The sequence below is a fragment of the Crinia signifera genome, chromosome 1 (assembly GCF_055691185.1).
Source record: "Crinia signifera chromosome 1, ASM5569118v1, whole genome shotgun sequence".
Classification (NCBI taxonomy): Eukaryota; Metazoa; Chordata; class Amphibia; order Anura; family Myobatrachidae; genus Crinia; species Crinia signifera.
In genome coordinates, this window is record NC_139217.1 from 28662058 (window position 1) to 28675495 (window position 13438).

At 49.4% G+C, this 13438-nt stretch overlaps 1 protein-coding gene across 2 annotated transcripts in view; it reads right to left on the reverse strand.

Moving 5' to 3' along the window:
- LOC146074025 (RING finger protein 24) overlaps positions 1-13438 on the reverse strand; it is a 60636-nt gene that overhangs the window by 11140 nt on the left and 36058 nt on the right. For both annotated transcript variants that reach the window (XM_083181832.1, XM_083181751.1), the window contains exon 2: positions 10184-10333. In XM_083181832.1, coding sequence (XP_083037958.1) covers positions 10184-10326 — 143 coding nt within the window. In that variant the 5' untranslated portion in view covers positions 10327-10333. The remainder of the gene's footprint in view (positions 1-10183; positions 10334-13438) is intronic.

The window sequence follows — 13438 nt, forward strand, 5'->3', positions numbered from 1 at the left end:
ACAGAATTAAAAAAAGGCAACACAGAATTAAAAAAAGGCAACACAGAATTAAAAAAGGCAACACAGAATAAAAAAGGCAACAGGGAATAAAGAAAAAAGGCAACACGGAATAAAGAAAAAAGGCAACACGGGGGAAAAAAGGCAACACTGAATAAAAAAAAAGGAAACACAGAATAAACATTAATTCGCAGCCTTGGCGACCATTGAATGATTTCTCCAGCGTTTGCAGACCTGAGACACCTCTCATGATCTGCGGGCGCCCTGTGCGGGAAGCAGGCAGACGGGCAGGCAGCTGACATCCGCTGATGTGAGCAGCCCTACACCATCGGGGAATTACCATGGGAATGCCCAGCGTTTTCATGGGAATGCCCATGAAACGCTGGGTGCTCCCATGGGTGAGTCCCCCGCCCCCCGGCTGCGCTGTCTGTCGCACATATCGGCTGCACATGCGCATACATGACTATGCAGGTACAAGCAGGGGAGCGAGTAAACCTGAATAGGGTCCATTGTGTGTATTGTGGGAATCATTAAATGTAAGAGCCCAGCGATTAATGCTGTCAGTGTAGAGGGAATTAGCGGTGTGCCAGTCAGCAAGAACCATGACACGTGACTGCATCATGGGAGAGGCACCGCGGCAATTACCGCCTGATGAGGAAGGAATATCGCTGAGTTTACCTCCGTTATTGGAAGCTTTAATATCTTTGAGATCAAAGACAGAACTGTAGAACAGGCACAAGGAGAACAAGAAGCACCTTCTGCAGAGTACTGGGGATGTCATGTACAAACCCATTTACAGGAACATACTCTGTATTCTGCAATTACAAGAAATGGAAAGGTGTGGGAGTAAGAGAGCTGTGTACTACGGCATATTACAGTCTATAAAGGTAGCACTCATTCAAGTGAATGCTGATCACGACTGTAAAAATGCCATTTGGCTGCCCAAATGGGTGGGGTGAAAAACCATTGTGTGAACAGTTATTGCTAAGGGCAAAAAATAAGAAAAATTAAGAACATTATTCAATTATTATTAGTAGTAGGTAGGGATGGCCATCGTTGCCATTTCTGCAACTGGCCATCGATCGTGCTTAACTATGCAATGGATGACCATCGATAATTTTGCATACCGATGGTCATTCATTGTGTTTAATTGGCCTGTGGGCCAATCAAAACACGGGGCGGGGCTTCGCAGGTGTCGGAGCTATGCTCCGTGTCCCGGCACTTTTAAAAAAAAAAGCAAAACATCGTTTTGCTATTCCATCGATAACCATCTGGTTCTCTCCCATTGATGGCAAAAGTATTCGACATCGGCCATGAACTATCGATGATTTTAAATCATCAATGGTCGATGGCCATCCCTAGTAGTAGGTTTCCCATTATTTACACAAATGCTTCCTCATACATCTAGCCTCAATACACCACACAGCAGGAGATTTTTTTTGCCGAAAATGCATTTTATTTGCATCGCTGTGTGAATGACGCACAAGCAAACTCTGCTGATTAAAATGATACGTAGCCAATGTTCTGTGTGTGGTCGCACCTTTATCTACCTCCGAAATATAGTGTTTTCCGGGAAAGCACGAACATAGCATTTTGTATGCAGATAACAGCGCAGTCGCACATCAAATCTAGGCCACATATCATTTTACTTGAGGCCTAGATTTGGTGTGCGCAGCATTAACTAAGCGAGGCGTCTGGTGAGTTAAGAGAGCCGCTACTCGGTGCACTAACTGCACACTAATTACACAAAAGCTGCTTGTGCATCCTAGTCACATTTTGTGTATAAGATGCATTTTAAAAGGAAAAAATTGCACAAAAAGATGCTCAACGCTACCAAGCCATGTGGCTAGATGGGCTGTATAACGTGCAGGAAGCCTAGATGTACGCGGACACATCTGTAATACACCACAATATAATTATATAACGTCTAACTAGAAAACAATAAAGAGAGGATAAAAAACTCATACCCAACACAGTAAAATGAGCATAATAGACAAATAGCTATTTCTAACGTATGTATGTTGTAAGGGTTCCTGTGTTGCGTCACAGATTTGTCTGACACTATGCAAACATTGCTGTGCAGCTGCATGCAAGCTATTGTTATCTGTTATCAGTAGTTTCCTGATAAAATCTGCAATGGACAGACAAAAAAATGTGTACAATTAAATGAGGAGGCGAGACCACTATTGGTACAATGAACTCAATAGCAGCTGATACAGTCCCTGTGCTCCCTTATCCAATGGCTACACAATGGATGTTGTTCTGGACACGTGCACAATCTGGGGGGCGGACGGACACACATTTCTTGTGTACATTGCAATGCAGGACTTGCTCCATTATATAAGATATAATATAGGCCTATCTCCAGCCATATCTACTAATGAGCGGGATTTTAATACATACAGTCGTCAAAGTATATTATTTGTGTGTTCTGGGGACGGCAGAGTTGATCCTCCCTGTGGTCGGCTTGCAGTCTCATAGGTAACAAAACACTTTGTATGATTCATCAAGTGACACATACATAGGATGTTCACATGTTGGGGGTTAGATGCCCTTTACATTACAGCTATTATCCGAGAGCTTGGCCGAGCATGCTGGGTGTTCTAGTTCTCTAAGATGGCAGCCTTAGAACACACCTGTGCAGATGTGGGGAGGGGGCTGTAAGTATAGCAAGTGCTCTGTGTTACGCATTGCCAGCAAGGCGTCGGCATGGCTGACAAGGTCCGCCCTAACAGGCGGTTCTATGGAGCATGCTAATGAGGAACCAGACAGGAAGCCTGCAAAGAGGAACTCGGTAATTTGCATATTTAGATATTTCCTCTTTAACTTTCCTGCCAACGGTCACCAACCCCCGCATCATCCCTGCGCATACAGTAACCCACAGAGGGCAGACAATGACCAGATCATCAGCACCAATGCAGTCTACTTTCATTTCTGCACCAGGTTTATGGTGCTGTGTTGACACTGTTCACAATCACAGGATCCTCACATGAAAGGAAAGTGAAACGAAGAGACGGCTGTGAGCCAGCAGATTCCCAGAAACGTGTAATTTCCCCACGGGAGGATAATCTCTGCCTCTGGGGACGGTATTACCCGCTGTGCTTTCCCAGACACTGCCAGCCTAGGTGTCACACGGAGCTGCCAGAGGAGGCGGCACTGCAAAGTACTGCCAGCCGCTCGTTCTCCCACAGTAATTACAGGGCTGGCTTTACTTGGCGGTCTAAAAATAATAATAATTATCATCTTACTTGGGCTGTTTTTTTCTGTCAAACTATACCCCTGTAAAGGGCGACGTGAGATTTTTAGGTGTAAGATAACGCACTCACATATCGAATGAACCAGGATTCATACATATAGCTGATAAAAGGACCTGCGTCGCCACGATAATGGTGTGAAGCGGGTCCTCAGCATAAAGGAACTAAATGTCCATTTCAATTAATCTACCCCTGTGCTTGTAAAATGGTAAAAGCTGATTGGTTGGTGCTTTCTCTCTCTCCAAGGTTTGCCCCCCCCCCCCCCCCCTCAGTGCCCTGCAGCAGGAGGGAGGGGCTTCTCTGACTGAGCAGGCAGAGGGGGACTGACAGCTTTGCAAACTTGCTGCACACATGAATTACGGGAACTGAATGAAGTAGAAGGGGGGGGGGGGCACCTCAGCTAGAACCTTCCCATGGTACTAAGCATTTACACAAAGCCACCACTTTAATTTTACTATTCATTAAAAAAAATTATAATTGTATCCTAAATAAAACCTTTACAGAGATAACTAAAGAGAAGCAGATTATCCATCCCATGTAATAACCAATGATAAGACACCCGCTAAGCGCTGGGTTATGATCTGCTTTATAACGCTCAAGTTACTGAATGACCTTTATAAAGCCGAGAGTTTGTGCCATTGCGGAATAAAACAAATCAGCATTTCTCTCTTGCCGTACATACAAGATAATTACTGTAGGAACACGCCGTCCTCCCAAATCCCAGAGTCATTAATAATGAGGACTTCCCAGTAATAGAAAACATAATTATCTTTATATGAAGAGGAGGCCGCTATAATCACAAACATACGTGGCGGGCAGAAGAGTGCAATCACCCGCAGGTTACACGCCTAGATACCGCCGACACGGCACCCGCGTCGGCCTCTCTTGCAGTATGAGGGCTATTCCACCAGCTGGGGTAACTCATTAAATATACACACTGAATATAAAAAAAAAAAAAAATAGGATTTTGGGTACCTACCGGTAAATCCTTTTCTCGTAGTCCATATGGGATACTGGGCTTCACTACTATGGGGATTGAGACCTCCGCAGGAGAGACAGGCACATAAAAGAACTTTCAGTGTGGGTGCACTGGCTCCTCCCCTCAATCTCCCTCCACTAGTCAGTTAATGCAAAAACTGTGCCGAAGGAGAGCATGTGAGGAGTACGTGATAATGTATTGTGGTGAGATTCATCCAGCACACCCAAACGAACAAAAAACATATAAAAGAGGTGAATCCTAACAACTTTAAGAGGACACCTGTAACTAGAACAAGTCTATAGTCATAATCATCCTATAGAAAACAAGGCAATAAGCCTAACAATGAAGTAGGATCTGACAGCAGAAAAGCCGCACTGAGGCGGGCTCCCAGTATCCCATATGGACTACGAGAAAAGGATTTACCGGTAGGTACCCAAAATCCTATTTTCTCTACCGTCCAATGGGATACTGGGCTTCACTACTATGGGGAGGTCCCAAAGCTACCAGAACGGGTGGGAACGTGCGGATTCTGCTGTAGAACCGCATTCCCGAACTGGGAATCCTCCCTGGCCAGGGTGTCAAACTTGTAAAACTTCACAAATGTGTGTTGCCCTGACCAAGTTGCGGCCCTGCAGAGCTGCATTGCCGACACCCCTCGAGCAGCCGCCCAAGAGGTACCTACAGACCTGGTTGAATGAGCCTTTACTGAAAAAGGAAGCGATAAACCAGCTGATGCATAAGCCTGTTGGATAGTACATCTTATCCATCTGGCAATGGTACGCGTTGAAGCAGGTAAACCCTTCTTCTGTGCATCATAAAGCACAAACAGGCTGTCCGTTTTACGGATCCTAGCTGTGCGCTTGACATACCCCTTAAGGGTGAGGACCACATCCAAGGTATCTGGTATATCCGGGTGTGTCGTGCTAGAAGGAACCACAATCGGTTGGTTTAGGTGGAACCCTGACACCACCTTTGGAAGGAATTGTGGTCTGGTCCTGAGCTCCGCCCTATCGTTGTGGAACACAAGGTAAGGGCTCCGACAAGATAAAGCCCCAAGCTCGGACACCCTCCTGGCCGAAGCTAGAGCCAGCAGAACCACTGTCTTCCAAGTGAGGTGTCGTAGCTCAGACTCCTCCAGTGGAACAAACCGGGCTGATTTTAAGAAAGTAAGAACTACCTCCAAATCCCATGGTGCAGTGGGAGGCACAAAGGGGGGCTGAATCCTCAGAACCCCCTGTAAGAAGGTTTGCACTTCCGGCAAGGCCGCAATCTTTTTCTGGAAAAACACAGACAGTGCGGAGATTTGGACCTTTAAGGAACCCAATCTGAGTCCCTTATCCAAACCAGCCTGAAGGAAACGTAGCAGACTGTTTAATCGAAAACTGGCCGGAGGCAAGTCATTCTTCTCACACCAGGCAATATATCTGCGCCATATTACATGATAATGCGAAGCCGTCACCGGCTTCCTGGCTTTGATCATTGTAGTGACGACCGAGGGATGGAGACCCTTATGGACTAAGATCTGCCGCTCAACCTCCAGGCCATTAAACGTAGCCGCTGTAAGTCCTGGAAGACGAACGGGCCCTGGAGGAGCAGGTCTTTTCTTAGGGGCAGACGCCACGGGTCTTCCACTAGCATGGCCTGAATGTCCCCGTACCAGGCCCTTCTTGGCCAATCTGGTGCCACCAGTATTGCCTCCGTCCCCTGATGCCGGAGCCGCTTTAGCACCCGAGCCAACAATGGGAGAGGTGGGAACAGGTACACCAATTGGAAATCCCAGGTCCAGGTGAGAGCGTCCACCGCTATGGCCCCTGGGTCTCTGGTCCGTGCACAGTACCTTGCTACCTTGTGGTTCAATCGTGAAGCCATCAGGTCGATCGGAGGGAGCCCCCACAGATCCACTATGGCATTGAACACTTGCGTGTGAAGGCCCCACTCTCCCGGGTGAAGATCGTGGCGACTCAGGAAGTCCGCCTCCCAATTGTCGACCCCCGGGATAAAAATGGCAGACAGGGCCAGGACATTCTGTTCCGCCCAAGACAGAATCTTTGACGCTTCTCTCATGCAAGGCATGCTCTTGGTACCACCCTGCCGATTTATGTAGGCCACAGTGGTGGCATTGTCCGACTGGACCTGGATCGCCTTGCCCTGTAACAATGGAGCTGCCTGTAACAGGGCATAGTAAACCGCCCTCAACTCCAGCTTGTTGATATGAAAGCCCGACTCCAGTGGAGACCATCGACCCTGAAGGCGGACTCCCTGTGTCACAGCTCCCCAGCCCCTTAGGCTGGCGTCCGTGGTTACCAGAATCCAGTCCTGGATCTGGAACCGTCTGCCTGCCAACAGATTGGATGAATCTAGCCACCACTGTAGCGAGATCCTGGTTCTTGTTGCAAGGCCAATCCTTCTGCGCATCTGCAGGGGGGAGCCGGACCATTTTGTCAGAATGTCCAATTGAAAGGTCCTGGAATGGAAACGGCCAAATTGTATTGCTTCGAAAGAAGCTACCATCTTGCCTAGAAGCCGGAGGCAAAGATGGATCTGTACCAGAGGTGACTGAAGGACCTCCCTGACCAGTTGTTGTATTGCAGTGACCTTTTCCAACGGCAGAAAGACTTTTTGTTCCGATGTATCCAGAATCATGCCCAAGAAAACCATCCTCTTGGTCGGAACCAGCGATGATTTGGACATGTTCAGGACCCACCCGTGGTCTCTTAGAACCTGTATGGACAGATTGAGAGCACTGCTTAAAGCCTCCGCCGACCCTGCCTTTATTAGCAGGTCGTCCAGGTATGGCACTACATTGACCCTTCGGAGCCTGAGTAGTGACATCATTTTCCGCCATTACCTTTGTGAAAACCCGCGGGGCTGTCCACAGGCCGAAGGGCAACGCCCGGAATTGGTAATGGTCGTTCCCCAAGGCAAACCTGAGATAGATTTGGTGTGGGGGCCAGATAGGAATGTGTAGATAGGCGTCTTTGACGTCTACAGAGGCCAAGAACTCCCCTCTTTCTAGACTGGCGATCACAGAGCGCAAGGACTCCATCCTGAACTTGAACACACGCAGGAAGGGGTTCAGTGACTTTAGATTCAGGATGGGTCTTACTGAGCCGTCTGGCTTCGGAACCAGGAATAAGTTTGAATAATATCCCTGGCCCTGCTCCGTGTCCGGCACCGGTACAATTACCTGAGACTGAAGCAGCCTGGTAATGGCCCCCTGAAGGAGCACCTGATCCTCCTGGGATGCTGGAAGTGCCGACTTGAAGTATCGTCTGGGAGGAGGTTTGTCGAATTCCAGCCTGTAACCTAGAGAAATGAGACCCCTGGCCCAGGAATCCAGACCCGAGGCGTCCCACACATGGCTGAAATGCAACAATCGCGCTCCCACCGCGAGAGAGTCTCGTGGCGGGAAAACCCCGTCATGCTGCAGGCTTAGAGGAAGCCGCGGCATTTGGGCGGTCTTGGGTGTTGGAGGTGTTAGGCTTCCTAAACTTGCCTCTCGTGCCCCTGCTGGCATTGGAGGCGCCCCTAGCTTTGGGGCGAAACCTGTTCCCACGAAAGGACTGCTGGGAAGCACCTGTGAAGGTACGCTTTGCAGCCGTGGGAGCTGATGGAAGGAAGGTAGATTTTCCTGCCGTGGCTTTGGAAATCCAACCGTCTAGTTCACTCCCAAACAGCCATTCTCCTGTAAAGGGAATACCCTCCACACTCTTCTTTGAGTCTACATCTGCAGACCACTGACGCAGCCACAAGGCCCGTCTGGCTGAAACCGCCATGGCGGAATTGCGCGCGTTTATAGCGCCCAATTCCTTTTGCGCCTCGCACAGGATCTTAGCGGTATCCTGAATGTGACGCAGGCTGTCACCTATTTGGGCCACAGTCATGTCACCCAACAACCCTTCCTGAATTTGGGTTGACCATGTATGAATTGCCTTAGCCATCCAGCAGCTGGCTAAAACTGGGCGCTGGGAAGCCCCACTAGCCGTATATATGGACTTGAGGGTAGCTTCCAGCCTCCTGTCCGCCCCGTCCTTAAGGGTGGATACCCCTGGGACTGGTAGCAATACCTTTTTAGAAAGGCGGGAAACAGAGGAGTCCACTACCGGTGGCTCCTCCCACTTCTTTCTGCCCAAAGGTTCAAAAGGATATGCATTTGTGAACCGTTTTGAAAGAGTAAACCTCTTATCAGGGTTTTGCCATGCAGCCCTGAAAACAGTTTCTAACTCCGCCTGCTCAGGGAAGTATACTGGCTGTTTCCTCTGAGTCATGAAGAAAGGATCTCCTTCTGCGGATGCCTCCACTGGGAGATCTAAAACATCCCTAATGGCCCTGATAAGTGGCTCGGGACCATGCACTGCCGCCTCCGGAGCTGGTTCCTGCAGACCCTGCTCCTCACCCTCCTCCAATATGTCCTCATCTTCATCCTCTGTGTCAGGATCCATCGCAGTAGCCTGCCTTTTTTGAGGCTGTGCGGGAGGAGGAGGTACATTAAGGGTATGAAGAATATCCACCCTGGCAGCTAACATGGACAATTCCCTCTGAACCCTCTGCGTTTGCTGAGTGTTAGTGGAAAGCTGTGAAGCTACAGAATCCAACAAGGTCTTTATGTTGGAAGCCCAAGCAGGCTCCTGCTCGTCTGCCTGCGATGGCCCCACAAGCTGTGGGGGTACCCCACTGATCTGGGTGTCGGCACTACTAGGCTGTGGTGACATACAAACCTCACAAGTAACCTGGGACTGAGACTTGGGCACAAACTTGGTGCTACACACCATACAAGTGAACTTTTTCACCATGATGAGATAGTACTACAATGTCTGTAGTAACAAACACAACCCCCACGCAGTCACACACGTGCACACACTGCTGGATGTGTTTCCTCTGAGTGAAAACAGACTATGTGCTTGTTTTATGCTGTGTCTGTAACTAATCAGTGGGGAAAAAACAGAGCAATTGGGGAGCCAAGTGCACCCTTAACCTGAACTCACAGATCTGGGTGAGCTGGTAACGCTAAACACAGTGATATAAACAACACAGTGTCTGACTAAGCTAAATCGCTATAAAAACCTGCTGTCTCTGCCGTGCTGCAAGTACCCGGATCCACCACGCCAGTGAGGAGCCCTTGTAATGGAGTCTGGCAGCGTGTGAAGAAGCAGGAAGTGACAGCGCGCGCCCAGCAGAGCTTGGTCCCGCTCTGAGTGAAGCCCCACCCCCTTACACGGAGCTGGCGCTTACATATATTTATACTGACATTATTAAAGGTGTAAAATATATATCATACATTATACCCTGAGGGGTGTCCCTGGTGGTCCAGCGGCAGCACCCCTATGCCAGTTACCAGACGCGGTGTTCACGCGGTCCCTGCTGGAGAGCCGCCATTACTAGCCGTCGTCTTGCCGCACCAGAAATGGCTGCGGGGACCCCTTGTGGGACCCCCAGCCTGTACTCACCACCGATGTCTTCAGACCTGTCAGGGGTGTGCGGCGGCTAGGGGACTTGCTCGCTACAGCGCAATGCTGTGCGGTGACAAGTCCCACGCAGGACTGGATTGTCCTGTAGCAGGGTCAGCTCTGCACCTGAAGAGGTCGGGGACTGACCCTTCCCCTGACACCCACGAAGCAGGACAGCTGTGTGGTCACCACAGCGCCCCAAAATAACAAACTTGAAAATAAATGTGGAAAAAACTCTGGAGCATCCAGAAGCACTGCCTCTCCTGAGGCACATTTTTCAAAACTGACTAGTGGAGGGAGATTGAGGGGAGGAGCCAGTGCACCCACACTGAAAGTTCTTTTATGTGCCTGTCTCTCCTGCGGAGGTCTCAATCCCCATAGTAGTGAAGCCCAGTATCCCATTGGACGGTAGAGAAAGTAAAGTTGCCCATCCCTCTCTTAACACAGCGCCCCCAATGGCAGCTTGCCGCCACTACAGTTGCTAAGCAGAAAACAAAACACGGTACCGGATCAGGTAGCAGCAGAAGAGAAGGCTCAGGATGAACACAAAGATGGCCGTGCCAAACACCACGATGTAGATGTTGAGGGGAAGGTTCTGGAACCCGATGTTAGGCATTCTGAAGCTGTAATGCTGGAAGTCTGGGCTCATGGATGGGCTGCAGGACAGACAGACAATTCCATATTAGTATAACCATGCAGTGATCATGTATTATGCCAAGAACAGTAACATGGTTCCGATATTTATTTATTATCAATCAAAGAGACAATAATGTCCATAATCAGGGCCAGATGGGACTCCAGGCCTCTACATAAACATAGGCCCATCACAATGACAGCGTGATGGCGGCCTGTTGCCCAGGGGGGCGCACAGTCGGTGGTAAATCATGAGTATTAAGCCAGGTACACACTAAACATGGTGTTTACCGAGCGGACAGGATGGCCGACGTAACGAAATATATCAGCCGCCCCAAACACACTGAACAGTACACCATGCTAGCCTCCAGCCACTCTCATTCTACTGTATGTTATGGAGTGCTGACCCAGATACACAATACACGGAGACCCCTCTGTACTCCCATGTGAGGGTTCACAGAGCCAGATCCCGATCCTGGTACCTCAGTATATATACAGTATACACACACACACACCCACAAGAGACCCCTCTGTACTCAAATGTGGGGATTCACAGAGCCAGATCCCGATTCTGGTACCTCAGTATATACACCCACAATACACAGAGCCTCCTGTCCTTCCATGTGAGGGTTTACAGAGCCAGATCCTGGTACCTCAGTATATATACACAGTATACACACACACAATACATGGAGCCTCCTGTCCTTCCATGTGAGGGTTCACAGAGCCAGATCCCGATTCTGGTACCTCAGTATATATACAGTATATACACACACACACACACACACACACACAATACACGGAGCCCCCTGTCCTTCCATGTGAGGGTTCACAAAGCCAGAAGCGGATTCTGGTACCTCAGTATATATACACACACACACACACACACACTACACAGAACCCTCTCTGTCCTCCCATGTGAGCAGGGCTCAGTGTATTTTGCCTCCAGTGACAGCAAGGCCCTGAGAAATGCGTCCTCCTCCCCATACTCTTATCATTCCTCTCATTCCCTACGTTACACCCTTCCAGGTGGCTGGAAAATTCCACTGGGGATGCAGTAGCTGCAGTGGCTGGGCGAACTGTAGGCCGTGGCATTCCTGCCTTGCTGGATGCTTCTACACACGCTTTTCTCATACAGGGCACATTGTAAATGTGTGCCTGTCACAGCAAATCTCAGACACCTCCCCAGCAATACTGGGGAAGGGAATGTACAGTGGGAATGAGGGAAAGCTATGAGCCCAAAGCAGGTCTATACCCCAGCCATGCAGACAGTCATTCCTCTGAGACTACTAAAAGTCAGAGCATGCTCATCTAGCTAGCTAGTGCTGAAGGTGTATAGTGTGCACAGGGGATAATACAGTCCTGCAGGGAGTACACTACATGCAGCAGGTACAGCGCCGTCAGTGCAGGTGTATAGTGTGCACAGGGGATAATACAGTCCTGCAGTGTGTACGCTGCATGCAGCAGGTACAGCACCGTCAGTGCAGGTGTATAGTGTGTACAGGGGAAAATACAGTCCTGCAGTGTATATGCTGCATGCAGCAGGTACAGCGCCGTCAGTGCAGGTGTATAGTGTGTACAGGGGATAATACAGTCCTGCAGTGTATACGCTGCATGCAGCAGATACAGCACCGTCAGTGCAGGTGTATAGTGTGTACAGGAGATAATACAGTCCTGCAGTGTGTACGCTGCATGCAGCAGGTACAGCGCCGTCAGTGCAGGTGTATAGTGTGCACAGGGGATAATACAGTCCTGCAGTGTGTGCACTGCATGCAGCAGGTACAGCACCGTCAGTGCAGGTGTATAGTGTGCACAGGGGATAATACAGTCCTGCAGTGTGTGCACTGCATGCAGCAGGTACAGCACCGTCAGTGCAGGTGTATAGTGTGCACAGGGGATAATACAGTCCTGCAGTGTATACACTGCATGCAGCAGGTACAGCGCCGTTAGTGCAGGTGTATAGTGTGCACAGGGAAAAATACAGTCCTGCAGTGTATATGCTGCATGCAGCAGGTACAGCGCCGTCAGTGCAGGTGTATAGTGTGTACAGGGGATAATACAGTCCTGCAGTGTGTACACTGCATGCAGCAGGTACAGCACCGTCAGTGCAGGTGTATAGTGTGTACAGGTGATAATACAGTCCTGCAACGTGTACGCTGCTTGCAGCAGGTACAGCGCCGTCAGTGCAGGTGTATAGTGTGTACAGGTGATAATACAGTCCTGCAGTGTGTACGCTGCATGCAGCAGGTACAGCACTGTCAGTGCAGGTGTATAGTGTGTACAGGTGATAATACAGTCCTGCAACGTGTACGCTGCTTGCAGCAGGTACAGCGCCGTCAGTGCAGGTGTATAGTGTGTACAGGGGATAACACAGTCCTGCAGTGTGTACGCTGCATGCAGCAGGTACAGCGCCGCCAGTGCAGGTGTATAGTGTGTACAGGGGATAATACAGTCCTGCAGTGTATACGCTGCATGCAGCAGGTACAGCGCAGGTGTATATTGTGCACAGGGAAAAATACAGTCCTGCAGTGTATATGCTGCATGCAGCAGGTACAGCACCGTCAGTGCAGGTGTATAGTGTGTACAGGGGATAATACAGTCCTGCAGTGTGTACACTGCATGCAGCAGGTACAGCACCGTCAGTGCAGGTGTATAGTGTGCACAGGGGATAATACAGTCCTGCAGTGTATACGCTGCTTGCAGCAGGTACAGCACCGTCAGTGCAGGTGTATAGTGTGTACAGGGGATAATACAGTCCTGCAACGTGTATGCTGCTTGCAGCAGGTACAGCGCCGTCAGTGCAGGTGTATAGTGTGTACAGGGGATAACACAGTCCTGCAGTGTATACGCTGCATGCAGCAGGTACAGCACAGTCAGTGCAGGTGTATAGTGTGTACAGGGGATACAAATACAGACCTGCAGGGTGTATGCTGCATGCAGCAGGTACAGCACCGTCAGTGCATGCAGCAGAAAGAGTAACAGCACAAGGCAAGTTCAAACAACCAAAATAAACTGCAATTTTCAAGCCCCATTTGGCATCACTGCTGCATACATTAATATAGTCTCCCCGAGAATCAACCTACAATAACTTTTACAGAAATAGCTGCTTTTCTGCCCCAAACTGGAGA